The sequence below is a fragment of the Podarcis pityusensis genome (genome assembly GCF_964106645.2).
Source record: "Podarcis pityusensis genome assembly, chromosome: 11".
NCBI lineage: Eukaryota > Metazoa > Chordata > Lepidosauria > Squamata > Lacertidae > Podarcis > Podarcis pityusensis.
The window spans coordinates 21,728,906-21,744,178 of NC_138036.1; the positions used below are offsets into that span (position 1 = coordinate 21,728,906).

At 43.4% G+C, this 15,273-nt stretch overlaps 1 protein-coding gene across 1 annotated transcript; it reads right to left on the reverse strand.

Annotated features, from left to right (window-relative positions):
* Window positions 1-6,300: 6,300 nt before the first annotated feature.
* LOC308457905 (G-protein coupled receptor 4-like) lies at window positions 6,301-7,358 on the reverse strand (the record flags this gene model as incomplete). Its single annotated transcript, XM_080972125.1, has 1 exon — window positions 6,301-7,358. The coding sequence occupies one exon, from the start codon at window positions 7,356-7,358 to the stop codon at window positions 6,378-6,380; it is 981 nt and encodes a 326-aa protein (XP_080828251.1). The 3' UTR covers window positions 6,301-6,377.
* Between the last annotated feature and the right edge of the window lie 7,915 nt (window positions 7,359-15,273).

Genomic DNA, 15,273 nt, shown 5'->3' on the forward strand with positions numbered 1-15,273 from the left:
CAGGTCGAGAATCCCTTTCCTAGATCAGCCTTGAGGCCCCTTTTGATTCCCCTAAAATCTATGGCAGACAAAATGAGTGCAGTGCCACCGCTGTAAGAATCACAGAATGATGACCCCAACCATTATTGCTGCCACTGCTGCTCAAAAGAGGGCCAGGGGGCAATCATTTTGCAAAATATTGGCTGGATCCCTGTTTTTAAAGGAAAGTTGCATTTAAAGGACTCACAAGGGAGTACAAGTTGCACAGAACAAATGCTCAACTTGGAATAAGTAAGCAGCACAAAAACAATTTATTAATCCCTCACCTAATGTGTGTGGGGGGGGAGGGGGGAGTATATTGGAATCCAGTTCCTCTTACACATGTGAATGGTATTAGATTCTCCAAAATCTATCTCTGATTTTAGCAGACATGTCTGTTCCAGCTGTGTGAGTATGATTGATAAGGCACCCCGTGTTACCGGCAGGATTCAAGAATGGGAGCGTGTCCAAAAGCAAGCAGACCATAATGTTCCTTTGGAGAACTGATGTCATCAGCTGCTTGTCCTAATCTATCCAACTCCATCAAGTGATATTACTATCCAATTATCTCAGGCTGCCCTTTCTGTTAGTCAAGATGGCTATGGAGCTAACCATCAGACCAGGATCATGACTATTGTCCCTGGCTATTGGGAAAACAGGCACTTGTAGCACTGGGATTTTTTTTTGAGCAGGCATAACCTTTCCACCAATAACAATCAGCACGAATATTGCCAAAAACTTGGGGATCTAGATGCTTCTTGGCACTATTGGACAGCATATCTTCCCCACTTGCAGTGTATAGGCAAAGGACCAGGTACAGTATTTTTCACTCTATAAGACGCACCAGACCATAAGACGCACCTAGATTTTGGAGGAGGAAAACAAGAAAAAAAAATATTCTGAATCCCAGAAGCCAGAACAACAAGAGGGATCGCTGCGCAGCGAAAGCAGCAATCCCTCTTGCTGTTCTGGCTTCTGGGATAGCTGAGCAGCCTGCATTCGCTCCATAAGACGCACACACATTTCCCCTTACTTTTTAGGAGGGAAAAAGTGAGTCTTATAGAGCAAAAAATACGGTACTTAGGTTGGATACCTATAGTGAAATGGGGGCAGCACTTGGATCAGATCACGTGTTTCCAGGCACACAGTATAAAGTACCATTTTGTGTAAGAATAGACAAATATCACATTAGTACTCTATAAAACTCCAAAGTGAGCAACAACAAATATGCCTTAGCTAGTGCTGGAGCACCCAATCTATTCAGAGTTTTTTCAGTGTCTGGGCTAGGGGAGCCACAGCAAGAGCAATGACCAGTGTTCCCAGGTTCTCCAGTAGGTGGCAGTAGGCATAGATGGGAGGAGCAAGCAACCTTTCTCAGTCCCCTCTCACATAATGGTAACCATGTGCGAATTTCTCAGCCTCTCCTCATCATAGAATCCATTGCTCTGTGAGTTCTTTGGGTGTTACTGTGGCGCTTCAGCTTCCCTTTCCCACAACAGAGTCAAGGTATAAAGGACAGGCAGATTTCAGAGGAGAAACCACCTTCATCTGTTGCAGATCAGTCAGCATAGCTACGTAGCCAACTGCACATGCCATGGCCTCTCTCCTCCTCCTCCCCAATCGCTCTCTGATCTTTCACGGCAAAACGATCACAACTCTAATCTGTTCTGTCAAATCTGATATTTCCATAAGTGACTGGATCAAATAGACAATGGGGCTCATGAGAGAGAGAGAGAGAGAGAGAGAGAGAGAGAGAGAGAGAGAGAGACTGTGCAAGTCTACCTCAGAAGAGGCCCATCCTCAACCACAGGAGATATCCCAAGCACACAGGGGAAAGCAGGACCACACCTCCTGGTGCTGCCACTGACATCTGCAAGTCTCCTGGCCCCATCTCCAGCAGCCATGTGTTCAGCCTCATGGCTGAAAGCTGCATGTGTGTAGTCTCTCACATTTTCAGAATCTAGTTACAGGTAGGTAGCTGTGTTGGTCTGCCGTAATCGAAACAAAATAAAAAAAATTCCTTCCAGTAGCACCTTAGAGACCAACTAAGTTTGTTACTGGTATGAGCTTTCATGTGCATGTATCTGCATGTATCTGAAGAAGTGTGCATGCACACGAAAGCTCATATCAGTAACAAACTTAGTTGGTCTCTAAAGTGCTACTGGAAGAATTTTTTTAATTTGATTTTCAGAATCCTAACACTAGAACTTTGGGTTTTTGGTTTGGGTATGAAAGAAAAAGGAATGGAAGGAGATGCAGGCTGCACACTGCACAACCCAAATATGTTTTCAATTTTAATTGTTTTGTATTTCAATTTGGCTTTTCTTAATCAGAAGCAATGTAACCCTTACGACTTCCTTTTTCTTTCAAAGCACTGTTGTTATTTGACATCTGCTTTGCCTGAGATTTAGCCTGCTTTGCTATTTCAAAGATGGCCTGAAATTTCAAGCTTTCCTTGCCTCTCGATACTTGTTCCTCAGCTATGTGAAAGTCTTTGAGGCAGTTCCTTTTCAGACTGTGCTTTGAGGCAGTTCCTTTTCAGACTGTGCCTCTCTGTCCCCACCTTTGGCTGAATCTTATCACATAAATAGAGGTATGTACCTAGAGAGACAAAGTGGATGCATATCTGTAGCTTAGACTTCTAAGGTAAGTGTATGTTGTTGCTCTTTTCCCCAAAATTAAGAACAGGAGGGCTCTTTATAGCCACCCCTTTGTTTTTCTTCAAACCAGAGTGTTTCAAAGAAAGTTTCCCAGTAAAAGTACTTGAAGTGGTTTTAAAAGAATGTGGGCACTCTCTTATCGCAAGATGCATAGCCATAGGACTATGTGCATATAAGACACAGATACAGATATATAACACCACTTAATTTCTTATCGTCACTCAGACTAGATATTGCAGATCTCTGTGCTTATTCATTGTCTATCACTGCATGGACCAAACAGAGCTGAATTCTGGCGAGATTGAGAAGATGGCCATTGGTAGGTCTTACTGAATTCTGGCGAGATTGAGAAGATGGCAATTGGTAGGTCTGAATGAAGATAGAGACACATGGCACTGCCATTTCTATTACCACCAGGGTTGGAATGCTCCCAGAGCCATCAGTGTGCCTCAAACTTTGGGTTCAAACCATGTGCAAACACTGGACAACACTGCACAAGTGGACAGGGGCAAATGTTCTCCAGCCCACCCAGACCTACAAATTTGATGTTTCTTTGTTGATCAAATACAGCAGGGGTTGCTTAAAAGTGGTCTGCAGGGCACGTAAGAGTTTTTTTGTTTGCACATGCCAAAGTTGGCATTAAAAATAATAATAAAGTTTTTTAATACAGGGTTGTAACCAACTAAACAGTGTTGGGCTAGGACCCGGGAGAGCAGAGTTTGAATCCTCACTCAGCCATGAAGCTCCCTGGGTGACCTGGGGCCAGTCACCATCTCTTAGCCTAACCAACCTCACAGGGCTGTTGTGAGGATGAAATGTGGAGAAGGAGAACCATGTACACCATCTTGAGACCCTTGGAAGATAAAGGTGGTATAGAAATGTAAATAATAATAGTAATTTAGTGCAACTACTCTTAGCTGCACACACTTCCTTGCCCTACTCTCTCACTGTGTGCCCACAATGCTCCTTCTAAATCTGCTTCTGGGGTGTTCCTTCCACCCTCTGGAGCAGATTTAAAGGGGTTTCATGTGGCATACGAGGACAGGAAAGGGAGGGGAAGTTTCATTGTGCAGCTAAAAGTCATTGCACTAACCTAGCTGGTTAGCTGGACACCACCCAAAGTTTTGGACTTTTCCTAGGGTCTCCAGCTGCAATGGCAAGATATGAAAGGGCGCTTTTTGGCTCCCTAAGACCCCTGCCCAAAAATTCCTTTTTTAAAAAGTACTGGCCATGAATTAGATGGAGACTAGATGAAGCAATGGTTTGACTCATGGAAGGCAGGTTCATGTGGAGTATAGCTTGAAGTGGAAAGGAAGTTGGAAAAGTAACCATTTGCTCATGCAGACATAGTTGAAGTGGTCATTCAAAGCCCTCCACACAGTAGCAGGAGTGGTGGTACTGCAAGTGCTCACCTGATCTCCAGTCAGTCTTGTTGTTGCTGCTTCCTAGAAGATAGAAGAGGAGAGACAAGGTGGCAATAAGGCTGGCATGGTGAAAACCCACCAGCAAGATTGCATCCCCCTTCTGTTCCTAGTAAGCAGCAGACTCCAGTGACAGACTGGAGGTAACGTGAGTGCCATAACACAATCACTTCACCCTGCCATCTACCACTTCCACAATGTTTGCATCCCATATGTCAGGTGGGCAGCAGAACCATGCTTCCTGGCCCCACCATCCAATTTCTGTGTGCTCCTCTTTCAAACGCAGCATGTATGTTGGGAGCAAGGGCAGTGGGACACATGGCATTAGGGATGCAACCAGAAGCTGTGATCCCACTGCACCGGATGTGCACATGGACTGTGCATGTGCCAAGTGACACCCCTTGAGTTGCAAAGATCCCAAGTATGCTTTTTCACCAGGATCCACATCAACCTTCCCCATATTACTGTAAGAAAAACACTGGGGCCTAATTTGAGTAGTAGTGTGCCTGGTATCTGGTGGGTGGGGCTTGTGTGTTATGCTCCAGAATCAGCTTCTCCCTTCAGTGTGTGTTCAGTTAAGAATATCAGTTAAAAGGGACTAACCGCCTCTTCTTGTACAGAGGCACAACAATGATCACCCTTGCTAAACAGAACAAATGGTCTTCAAATACAGCCACAGGTCAAATGTTGTCTCGTGCGTCTTGTGCAGGTGCCAGCTCCTGTCACCCTGATGAAGTTAGGATGCATGTTGAACCAGGTCCCTTCAACCATGATGTCATAACATCCTAGATGACACCACAAGAAGCCATTTATTTCACAAAACCCCCAGCCTCTGTTTTGGCACATAAAAGTGGTGCAATTCAAAGACAAGTATTTGTAACAATGGTGATGACCTGGATTATTGTGGTTTGGTAGATGGACCACTCTTCTAGAAGAAAGAGAAGGCATCTGTTTTCTGTGGTCCAGCAGACAGTGAATGGAACCAGAACATGAAAACCTGGGGGGCTTATCACACCTGCCTCATATGGTAGCTTCAAACAAATTTAACCCTTGTTCTTGATCTGCCAAATGGGAAAATAAGGGACTTACCACACAAGCTTAATGCGAAAGCTACGGTATTTTATTTTTACTTAACATAAATTGCAGGACTTGGTTGTAGTAAAACTTCTAAGCAGTTTGTGAGAAATATTAAAACAGTTAACATATTTGAAACATGTAAATAAATTTAAAATTAACAGTAAAAAATATTAAAATACATCAACATATATGTGTCTAGAGAGGCTTGCTTAAACAAAAATGTTGTAAGTAGGAGCCAAAAGAAAATACAGTGAAGGCACCTGCCTGATCTGACTTGGCAGTGAGTTCCAAAGTCTAAGAGCCGCTGCATGTCAAAAGACAGGCATATAAAAAGCATTATGTGGCACCCATAGCAGTGCCAATTCTGCAGATTGAAGAAGTTGAGTGGGCATATGGGCAATGAGCTTTTTGCAAAGCACTTTCTGTATTCACAAATGCTATTATATGATTCATTAATTTTTTTAAGTTTTGGTCTTTTTGATGAATATTTCTGTTACTTAATTGCCCCCATGCATCCAACTATTCTACAAGCATGGATCATTTGCATACGCCCTAGGTGTGACTAATTTCCCCCATTTGCGTTATGTACACAGCATTTTATCCTTCAGAGGAGCACCAAGAACAGGCTGTCTCCCTCTGTTCAGCACTATCATCTTATCATGATTCACTTTAAGCCTGCTGGTCCTCAACCATCCCACCATTGTCTCCAGACACCAGTCCACCACCTGAACAGGCTCTCCTGATTCAGACGGGATGGAAAGACAGAGCTGAGCACCATCAGTATATTGAAGCTGTGGTCAACAACTTTGGAATTCTACAGGTCATGTTACTTTCATAGGATTGTAGAGTTGTAGAGTTGGAAGGGATCCCAAGGGTCATCTATTCCAACTGCTCTCAACTAAAGCTTCCATGACAGGTGGCCATCCAACCTCTGCTTAAAGACCTCCAAGTAAGGAGGGTCCACCAACCTGTGAAGGGGTCCGTTTCACCATCTAACAGCTCTTATTGTCAGAAGTTCTTCCTGATGACTTTAGAAACACACTTCCTTGTGTGTGAGGGTCCTTATTTTTCTTTTTGACCTGGTCAAATCAGCCACTTCTTTTAGTGTCAGAGAGCAGAGAAGTTTGAAAGACACTGTGATTAACCATTAGGTTTTCCATGTCTAAAGCCAGTAGATGACTTATTGAACCTCAGGTTGCTTTTATGTCTGTTCTGTTGTGGAATGTAAAGGAAGATCTTCCAACTTATGTGTGTTTTCTGTCCTGTGACCTTTGAAACTGAGCTGATCTTTAAGATCAGCCTGAACATCTTTAAGGAGCAGGACGTAAAGAAGGGGATCCAATATATTAGCCAAGGTGGCCAAACACCAAGTAAAGTACATGGAATTGAAAATGCTCCTCTTAAAATCACAGATCTTGTCCTTTTCCAGCTCCAGTGTCCAGTAGAATCTATAAAATGAAACCAGTTGGAAGGGAGTATAGAGCAAGAAGTAGGAGGCCAAGATAACGGAGATAAAGCCACAGATCCTCCGTTTTATTCTTTGATGCAGAGATGTCATCTTCCTGACCTCAAGCAGCACCCTAAGGTAGAAGAATCCCATGAGAATGCAAGGAATGAATAAAGTGAGGCTCATGGTGGATATCTTGAAGTGTGCATAGTCCTTGCCTAATTGGATGCTGTCTAAACAATTCCCTTGCCATGTCCCCAAGTCCTTCATCTCTAGCCAGATGCCAGCAGCACACAAAATGGCCACCAGGAGCCAAGCCACAACGCTCACCGTGGTGGCACTGCTCATTGTTTGCAATCTGTGGAACTTCATTGGGTGAATTAACCCTATGTAACGGTCCATGGCAATGAGGCATAGGAAGCTGTTCTTGGCATAGAAGTTTGTGGAGTGGACCACACCAACCACCACACAGGCCACTTGCCCTAGGATCCAGTGGTGGTTGCGGGAACTGTAAGCAATCCAGAAGGGTAGCAGCAGACTCTGCAAGAGGTTAGCCAGCACCACGTTCAGCACATAGACCGAGAGAACAATGGACTTTTTGATGTGGGTTATCACGGCCCAAAGGGCCAAACAATTCAGAGGCAGCCCAGCTGTCAGTGCCACAGAGTACATAGGAATTGTGAAGTATTTGGTGGTGTTTAAAGCCACAGGGCAGGTTGAGTGGGTGGCATTCATGGCACCAAAAGGAACTTAGAAGCTTTCTCACAATGGCACTGTCTTCAGACCTTTGTCATCTCATAGTCACTGTGGAGCGGGGTTCTCCCAACTGCTGAACTCCCCTTACATCTGCCGAAAGTGAAGAAGGAAATGAAACCTGCTCAGGTGGAGATAGAGAAATCCTCCTTTCCACATTCTTTGCTTTGCAGAGGTGGGTCACAAGTTCTAGGATTTACCTAACACCTAAGGAAGAAAGACACCAAAAGAGATCAGGTCCAAAAATCTGAATGTGTGATATAATTTGTCTGCCATTTTAAATTTATTTTTATTCTTGAAGATTAAACAACAAAATATCGTGAGCTGCCAGTTTCCCCTCACTCGAAAGGACTGCAGAGAGTCCTGCAAGGACCGGGACCCTGGGAAGACAGGCAGGCAGCATTGGAAATATCTGCTGCCCCAGCTAGACATACATCAGCAGATGGGGCAGCTCTATAAAGCCTGCCTGCCCTGGGACAGGGCCACACTTAAAGGGATGACACTTAGGGGGGTGGCACATCGAGGGTTTGTTAAAATTATTGTTTTAACAGGGATGAGGTTTTAACTTGGGTGGGTGCTGGTTTATTTGGAGGGGTTGTTTTAAATTGTTGTTAAATGGTATACATTAATGTTGAGTCTTGTAATGTTGAGCTACAGGGAACCAGGCAGAGGGCCTTCTTGGTAGTGGTGCCCTCCCTGTGGAATGCCCTCCCATCAGATGTCAAAGAGATAAACAACTACCTGACATTTAGAAGACATCTGAAGGCAGCCCTGTTCAGGGAAGTTTTTAATGTGTGACATTTTAATGTATTTTTAGTCTTTTCTGGAAGCCACCCAGAGTGGCTGGAGAAACCCAGCCAGATGGGCGGGGTACAAATAATAAATTGTTGTTGTTGTTGTTGTTGTTGTACATTTGTGGGTTGGAGTACTGGTTGGGGTTTTCCGTTGGGGAGTGTATTGTTTAGTAGTGTGTATTGTTGATTGTTTTTGTTGTTTTTATTATGTATTTTGTGCTTTGGATATTGTAACTTTGTGTTGTGAAGCAACCTGAGACCTACAGGTATAAGGCGGTATACAAATTCAATAAACAACAGCAACGTGGGACCTTTGAATGCAAAGCAGATGCTCTCCCACTGACCTGTGACCCCTTCCTAAATACATTATTCGATGCATGTTCTTCCCTGTCCCTGAGAAATGGTCTAAGGTTAGTACCTTAGACCATTTCTCAGCTAGAGATGGGGGATAATTTTGCTTGGTTCACATTGTGCTCCCTGGACCAATACACAAGCTATAATGTGTAGCTTCATGGCTGACTGGGGATTTGAACCCTGGCCTCCCAGGTCCTAGTCTGACATTCTAACTACTATACCACACTGACTCTCAGACAAAATTTTGGAGGACACAGCTATCAATGGCTACTAGTCATGACTATTGTGATCTACCTCCATTGTAGGAGACATCGTGCATTTTGATACCATTTGCTGGGAGTCGCAAGTAGGGAGAGGGCTCAAGCGCTGATTGTGGGGCTTCCCTGAGGGATTTGGCTGGCCACCATCAGGATGATGGGACTTTGCTCTAATACAGAATGACTCTTCTTCTTTGCTCTAATACAGAATGACTCTTCTTCTTTGCTCTAATACAGAATGACTCTTCTTCTGCCCCTTTTTTCTGTTCTAAAGATATCTGTGTAACTTTGAAAGCCCTGCATACCTTTTTAACTACTCCATACCGCCCAAAGAACAGCACATCCCTGCACACGAAGCAAATAAAACTTTGCAGGAAATTTCAGTGTGGTTGGAACTCTTTTTTTATGTGGTGATGCTGTTTTGCATGCACCATACTTTCTCATAGGCACTGTCCTCTCTCAGATGCAAAATAAACCAGTGGTTCCTGTAATAGAAGGTTCAGATTTTAGGGCTTTAGAGCAGCATCAGATATTAGCGGACTGCAGTTAAAGTAGACTTAATATTCTGGAGCTTACATTTGAACCAGCAGAACCCAACATCAGTGGAGTTTTTAGACTTCGGACTGCATGGCTTTATACCGCCGCCCCTGCCTTTACTTCACAGATTTCAAATGGGGGGTCCCCACTTTAGATGATAATGGGCAGGATTCAGCAAATGAGCCCTGTCAGCAGGAGCTCTGAACAAGCATTTCCACTTGTGCAGTTGGGTTACCACCTCCCTCCTCCCCTTAAGCACCCCCAAATTTGTGTCAGGGAAACCCCAGAACAGTGTTCAGGAGGAGGAGGGATTGTTCCATCTGGCAAGCTGCAATGCTTCTGCAGACTCAATGTTTTGCGTGTTCAGACCCAGAAACCTCCCCCCCTAAATAAATTCACACGACTCAAATTTTAGTTTTGGTTTTTGGCAGAATTTAGGCCACAACTTTATTGATTACAAAAAGTGAATGGTTGCATAGGCTCTGGTTCGACTAGCTCCTTGCCATACAGGTAGCGCTGACCCAGGGTTCCAGCATAGGTCAGCCAAAGGTGAACATCTGGATAAGCAGAAAGCTGGGAACAGGCTATCTCTGCCACCCAAATGTCCCCCTGGACTCAGGCACGAGCACAACCCCCTCTCAGGGGCTGACCAAACCATTGAGTCCCTGGATTCCTTTAACGGAATACCCTTCACATAGGGATGGCGAGAGCGTTCTCCCATCCCTATCACCTGAACCAATATGTGGTAAGTTGACCCTCCTAATTCTTGCCTTGAGAGAAATAAGGAGCATCGACAGTAGCAAGTGGTTTATGGTGCCTTACCACTGTGAACTTGCAGTTTACAAGTGTTCATACCAAGTTAAATTATTGGTGGGAGATCCAACAGAAGATTCCTGCTGCTCCTCTCTGGGATGATTGAAAAGGACTTTATAAATGGCTCCAAACTCATGGTGTCACTACTTCTGTACTCCCAGGATAGAGTCTACCATTGGATAGAGTTTCTTTTTCAAAGATAGGATTGGCCAAGCCTTCTAGCACAGAGAGTTAGGAATATAATGTGTTATGTTAAAGGAGTTATATATACGGTAATCCTCTGTTGTTCCTTATTTTTAAAGGGCAAGGTTGCATGAGCTATGCTATACCATTATATCCCCCTGTATATTGAGTAGGACAGTACCAGATTTCCCTTGTCTCGTGTGCTCTACCAGGGAACCATTCATAAATCAAAGTATACCCTCTTGTTAGTATCAAGGCCAAGTTTCTTACAAATAGAAAGCCAAACACTTTGTAGTCAGCAGTTGCTACACTTTCTAGACTTCATATGACATCTTCTGCTACGATGGTAAAGAGAGACCTTGATTTCTGACTTCCTTTTTTTATGGATCTTCTATAACCATGTAAGGTACATATTACTGCCCACTGCAACATTTGGGACAAATACATGAAGCAATATTGATTATTATTCTTGTTCACAATGTTTATACCACTTAATTACAGTCATCTGTAAGTGGTGTACAGTAGACTCAAAACAATGAAAGTAAAAATGAGTTAAATCTATAAAATAAGAATTCCGATAAAAAGCCTGATGGAATAACAAAAAAAGTCTTCAGTAAGCTCTGGAATTTCAGTAGGGGGGCCTATCTGACTTGAACTGGAAGGGAGTTTCACAAAATTGATCCCCAACACTGAATGGTCAGCTCCTAGTGGTTACAAGCCATGCATTTGAGCCATGGAGGACCAGTAACTGTGATTCCCCCAAATACTTTAGTGATTGGGCAGGGGCATAAGGGATCTGGTAGACCCTGGATTCAAGTTGCTAAGGGCCTTGAAAATTAATACAAGAGCTTTGAACCTTGCCCAATAATGTATGGGCAGCCAGTGCAAGCTTTTAAACACCAAAGTTATGTGCTAGTGATAGTCTGTCTTCTTCAAGAGTCTAGCTACAGTGTTTTGCACCAGCTGGAGCCTTCAGGCCATGCCCAAGGTTATATCACATAGGGTACATTGCAATAATAAAGTCTTGAGTTTATCAGTGCATGTTGTTGTCCCTGTCCAAGAACAACAATAGTTGGTGTACCAAAGTTAGCCCTAGTCATTGAAGCCACCTTGGTCTCTGGCAGCAAAAATGGATCCATGACCACCTTTCGGAGGGAGTGCAACCCCATCCAGAACAGGCAACTGGCCAAGTTCCCGGACACAGGAACCACCAACCCACAGTCCCTCTCTCTTTTCTCTCTTTGGTTCCTTGACTGCAGTTGTATGTTCTTTGTGCTGGTTTGCAAATCTAATTTCTTGGCTAAGTCACCTCTTGTGTGTTGATCGGAGGGATTCTGACTAATAATCCTACACCAGTGCCCTCATCTTTTGACCAAATTCCTAGGTACACTAACCCATTAGGGAAGCTGAGTAGGCTGGGAAAGGACACTGGCTGAGTTTCACTCAGTATCTCAGATGGCTCTGAGAGCCGAAGGAACCAGCCATATGACGCATTAAAACCCTGCTGATCCTAAACCCATAGGTGGTAGTAGCTAACCATTTTGTGTGTGTGTTTGTGTGTGTGTGTGTGTGTGTGTGTGTGTGTGTGGGGTATGCATTTAGCATCAATATATTAACTAAGCAGACACTCCTCTAATCTTATTTACCAAACACCTCACAAGACACCACTTACCCCTTACTCACCGCAAACTGTGGCCATGTGTGTGCATTAGGATAAGGTAGGTGCAAATTTGACTGATATACCATATCCCTCTGTACACAAAATGTCCTTACTTGGAGCATATTATAGTCTATAACAGTAGCAGTAATATAAAAGGATTGTTATGTGAGAAAAAGATGCTAGTAGATTCTTATTATTTCTTCTTATACTTAGAAATTTCATAGGTGAGGTGCCTTTGATATTCCATATGTTCAGCAATGGATTCGGGATTTATTTGGCAATTGCATCAGCCGTTGCTATAGGAGAAAATAATATGATCGACTTGGAACTAAGGCACTCACCATATGCAGGAACTTATTTAACAGAGCGCAACTGAGAGGGAGAACTACTCAATCAATCAATCAAGGTCCGTTTCAACTTTATAATAAAAATATGAGCAAATTAAGCACTCACCCCATCATACTGTCCCAAGAGATCTGTTTCCTACCTACTTGTCTGTGCATATCTCTTTTAACCTAGCATCTTACTCTCGTGATATTAGTCAGCAGTGGTTTCATGGCCTAGTGTTTGAATAAAATAGCTCCACTGTGGTTAATAAGATGTAAGTGCCAAACTGAAAGTGACCTGGGGAAGCAGGCTGAGAATTTGAAAAAGAAACTATTTGGGTTTATATATTTTTAGCTATCGTCTTTCCTCCATCTTTATTTATCAGTTTGGCTTACATTGGTTATCTTATTTTATTCTCATGGCCACCTTATGGTAAGTTAACCAAGGATCGGAGATAGTGACTCACACAAGGATAAGTTTCGTGGCTATAATAAAGTCTGTAGGAGAACCATTCCTTTGTCTTGGCCAAGATTTTCACAATGTTCTGGACTGAGCTCAAGCTGGTCCATCCCAGGACATATACTTGACTGGCATGGTAATTGGAATTCCGAAAGGGAAAATACTAGCCTGCTTGTATGCAAGAAAGATGCTATAAAAAATAATAATGGGTGCATCATCTAAGCTTAGTCTGAATCCAGGCTCTTATTTTTTCAGAGTCCCAGGCCAATGAACACAATATTAGCCAAATTCTTGTTATTTAGACAGTATCTTGGCTTGTATGTTGCTTAGTTCTGTGGCTTCTCTACTTTTATTGGTTTTTTAATTATCTGCCACTCATTTGTTAGGTTTTTACTGTGTGTGTGTGTGTGTGTGAGAGAGAGAGAGAGAGAGAGAGAGAGAGAGAGAGAGAGAGAGAGAGAGTCCTTGAGTGGTCACTCTTTCTATCTATGCTAACACAAAAGCCAGAAGCGTTTGCCCAAATTCAGATGGCTGCCTCTACAATAAGCTTGGCACTGTTTAGTGCTGAGAGCATTACATGCATCCGGATGTTATGAGGTCATTGATTGGGGGAGCCCTGAGGAATGAATGTGCTTCCTGAAAGATCCCCACAAGAGACAGGTTGGCAGTGGTCCTTTGCCTTTCCAGAAAGTGCATGAGATAGCAGCACAATAAAATGTATATGAAATGCACACGGAGATTCATCGATTCTTTTGCTTACAAGGGAGCAGTGTAGATATATATTTTACAACACCTCAATTAAAACTTGCTCGAGTCACCAGAGCCAGATGAATGTGCTGGGATAAAAAAGATCTGGCCTGCAGGCGGTCTGAGGGCCACCCTTGTCCTATACCAGTGGAAACAGCAGCCCATACTTATTGTGACAGATGTGTCTTAGTGGATACACATGGATGGTCTGTGCAAAATTGTGTTTCGTATGCATGCCGGACTCTCAGCCATCTGCGTACTGTGGAAATCAGACTCAAATCAACAGGAAGCACCCTGAGCCACATGTTGTCAGATGGCAACAAAATAATTGGTCCCATTGAGTTCATACGCAATCTCTTCCATTCATCCATAATGTGCGTAAAATTTCACTGGTTCCTCCTTGGCCAGGTACACGTGTCCAAGACACATGTGCTCCGTAAGTTGTGTGTCACGTTGCGGATGCCTCATGCCTGGCTTCTTTCCTCTGACCTCTTTGTTGTCCTATTTTCATCTGGCCTTCGCTGTTTGGAGATATGTAGGCCAGAGTCAGATGGTACAATGTCGTCCTGCATTTACGTCCATGCAAAATGAAACCCTTAGGAATTAATGATCAGGTATTGAGCTGGTGATCAGCTGGTGATCTGTATCCCACGCAGCAATGCTGCTGGCTTCATTGAACTAGAATGTCCTGTCCTCTAACCACAAAATAGACTGAAATCCTTGTTGTAGGGCAGACAGGTTACTATGTTCTTTGGAGGACCTGGTGACTATGAAAGGAGTCGAGAATGAGGTTCTACTTGTCCTCAGGGCAGTCTTCAGGCTTTTTAACTCACCTGGGTGAGTTTACACCACAAATTAAGGAACAGGGCATATTTCAGCACATAGTTCAGGAATTTCTGATCAGAACCACCACAAGCCCTTTCATGTCACACTCCACTCCTGGTTTTCCCCAAGCATTCTTTTCAGCAATCTAATTTGGGGGTAGAAGAAGCTTCTTAGTCGTTGCTATTATTGGATAACTGGGAGCCAGAAGCCCTCCAACTCAAAATCACCCAGAGATCTACCAGCAGAACCTGATCTACCTGCTGCCCACCACTGTCTTGGAACATACTCACCCAGAAGCTTTCTGTTCTCCTAGTTGGACACTGTCTTGCTCAGCTAGGCATATAGGAGGGAAGAGGAAATACAACATAAAGGGAACCTACAGGGTAGGTTCCATGAGGAACCTACAGGGTAGACTGCAAATCCTCAGCTGATCCTATAATAATCCCTGTTAAGGACCAGTGGGATACCAGCATAGTATATTTCACTGTGCATCTGGACTACTAAATTGGAGAAGCTGTCTTACATAAGACCCTACAAAAGAAAAGAGACATGCTCAGACTTAACAGACAGCAGGGCATGTGTGCTGAACATATGACTGAGATTTGGACATTATTTCATGAGCTGCTGAGGTGTGAAGAAGAATTGAGAGACCCATAGGTCAATCCCAATTTCACATGTGCTTACTTAATTCCAGTTGCATTGCATCATGAGCAATGAATGAATGAATCTTTATTTGTGTCAGCCATTGGTCATAGCAACCAAAGAACAATGCAATACACAAAGAACAAAAATAAAAAGTCAATTATATAAAACACACTTTAGAGTTCTGAATCAACAGTCAAATAGTGGACCTTATTCTGATTGCCCCAGCTAAAAACCTTGCAACCTTTGTTGTTATCTGCTCATCTTGATCTGCCAAGAGAAAAACACTGTGGCAGTGG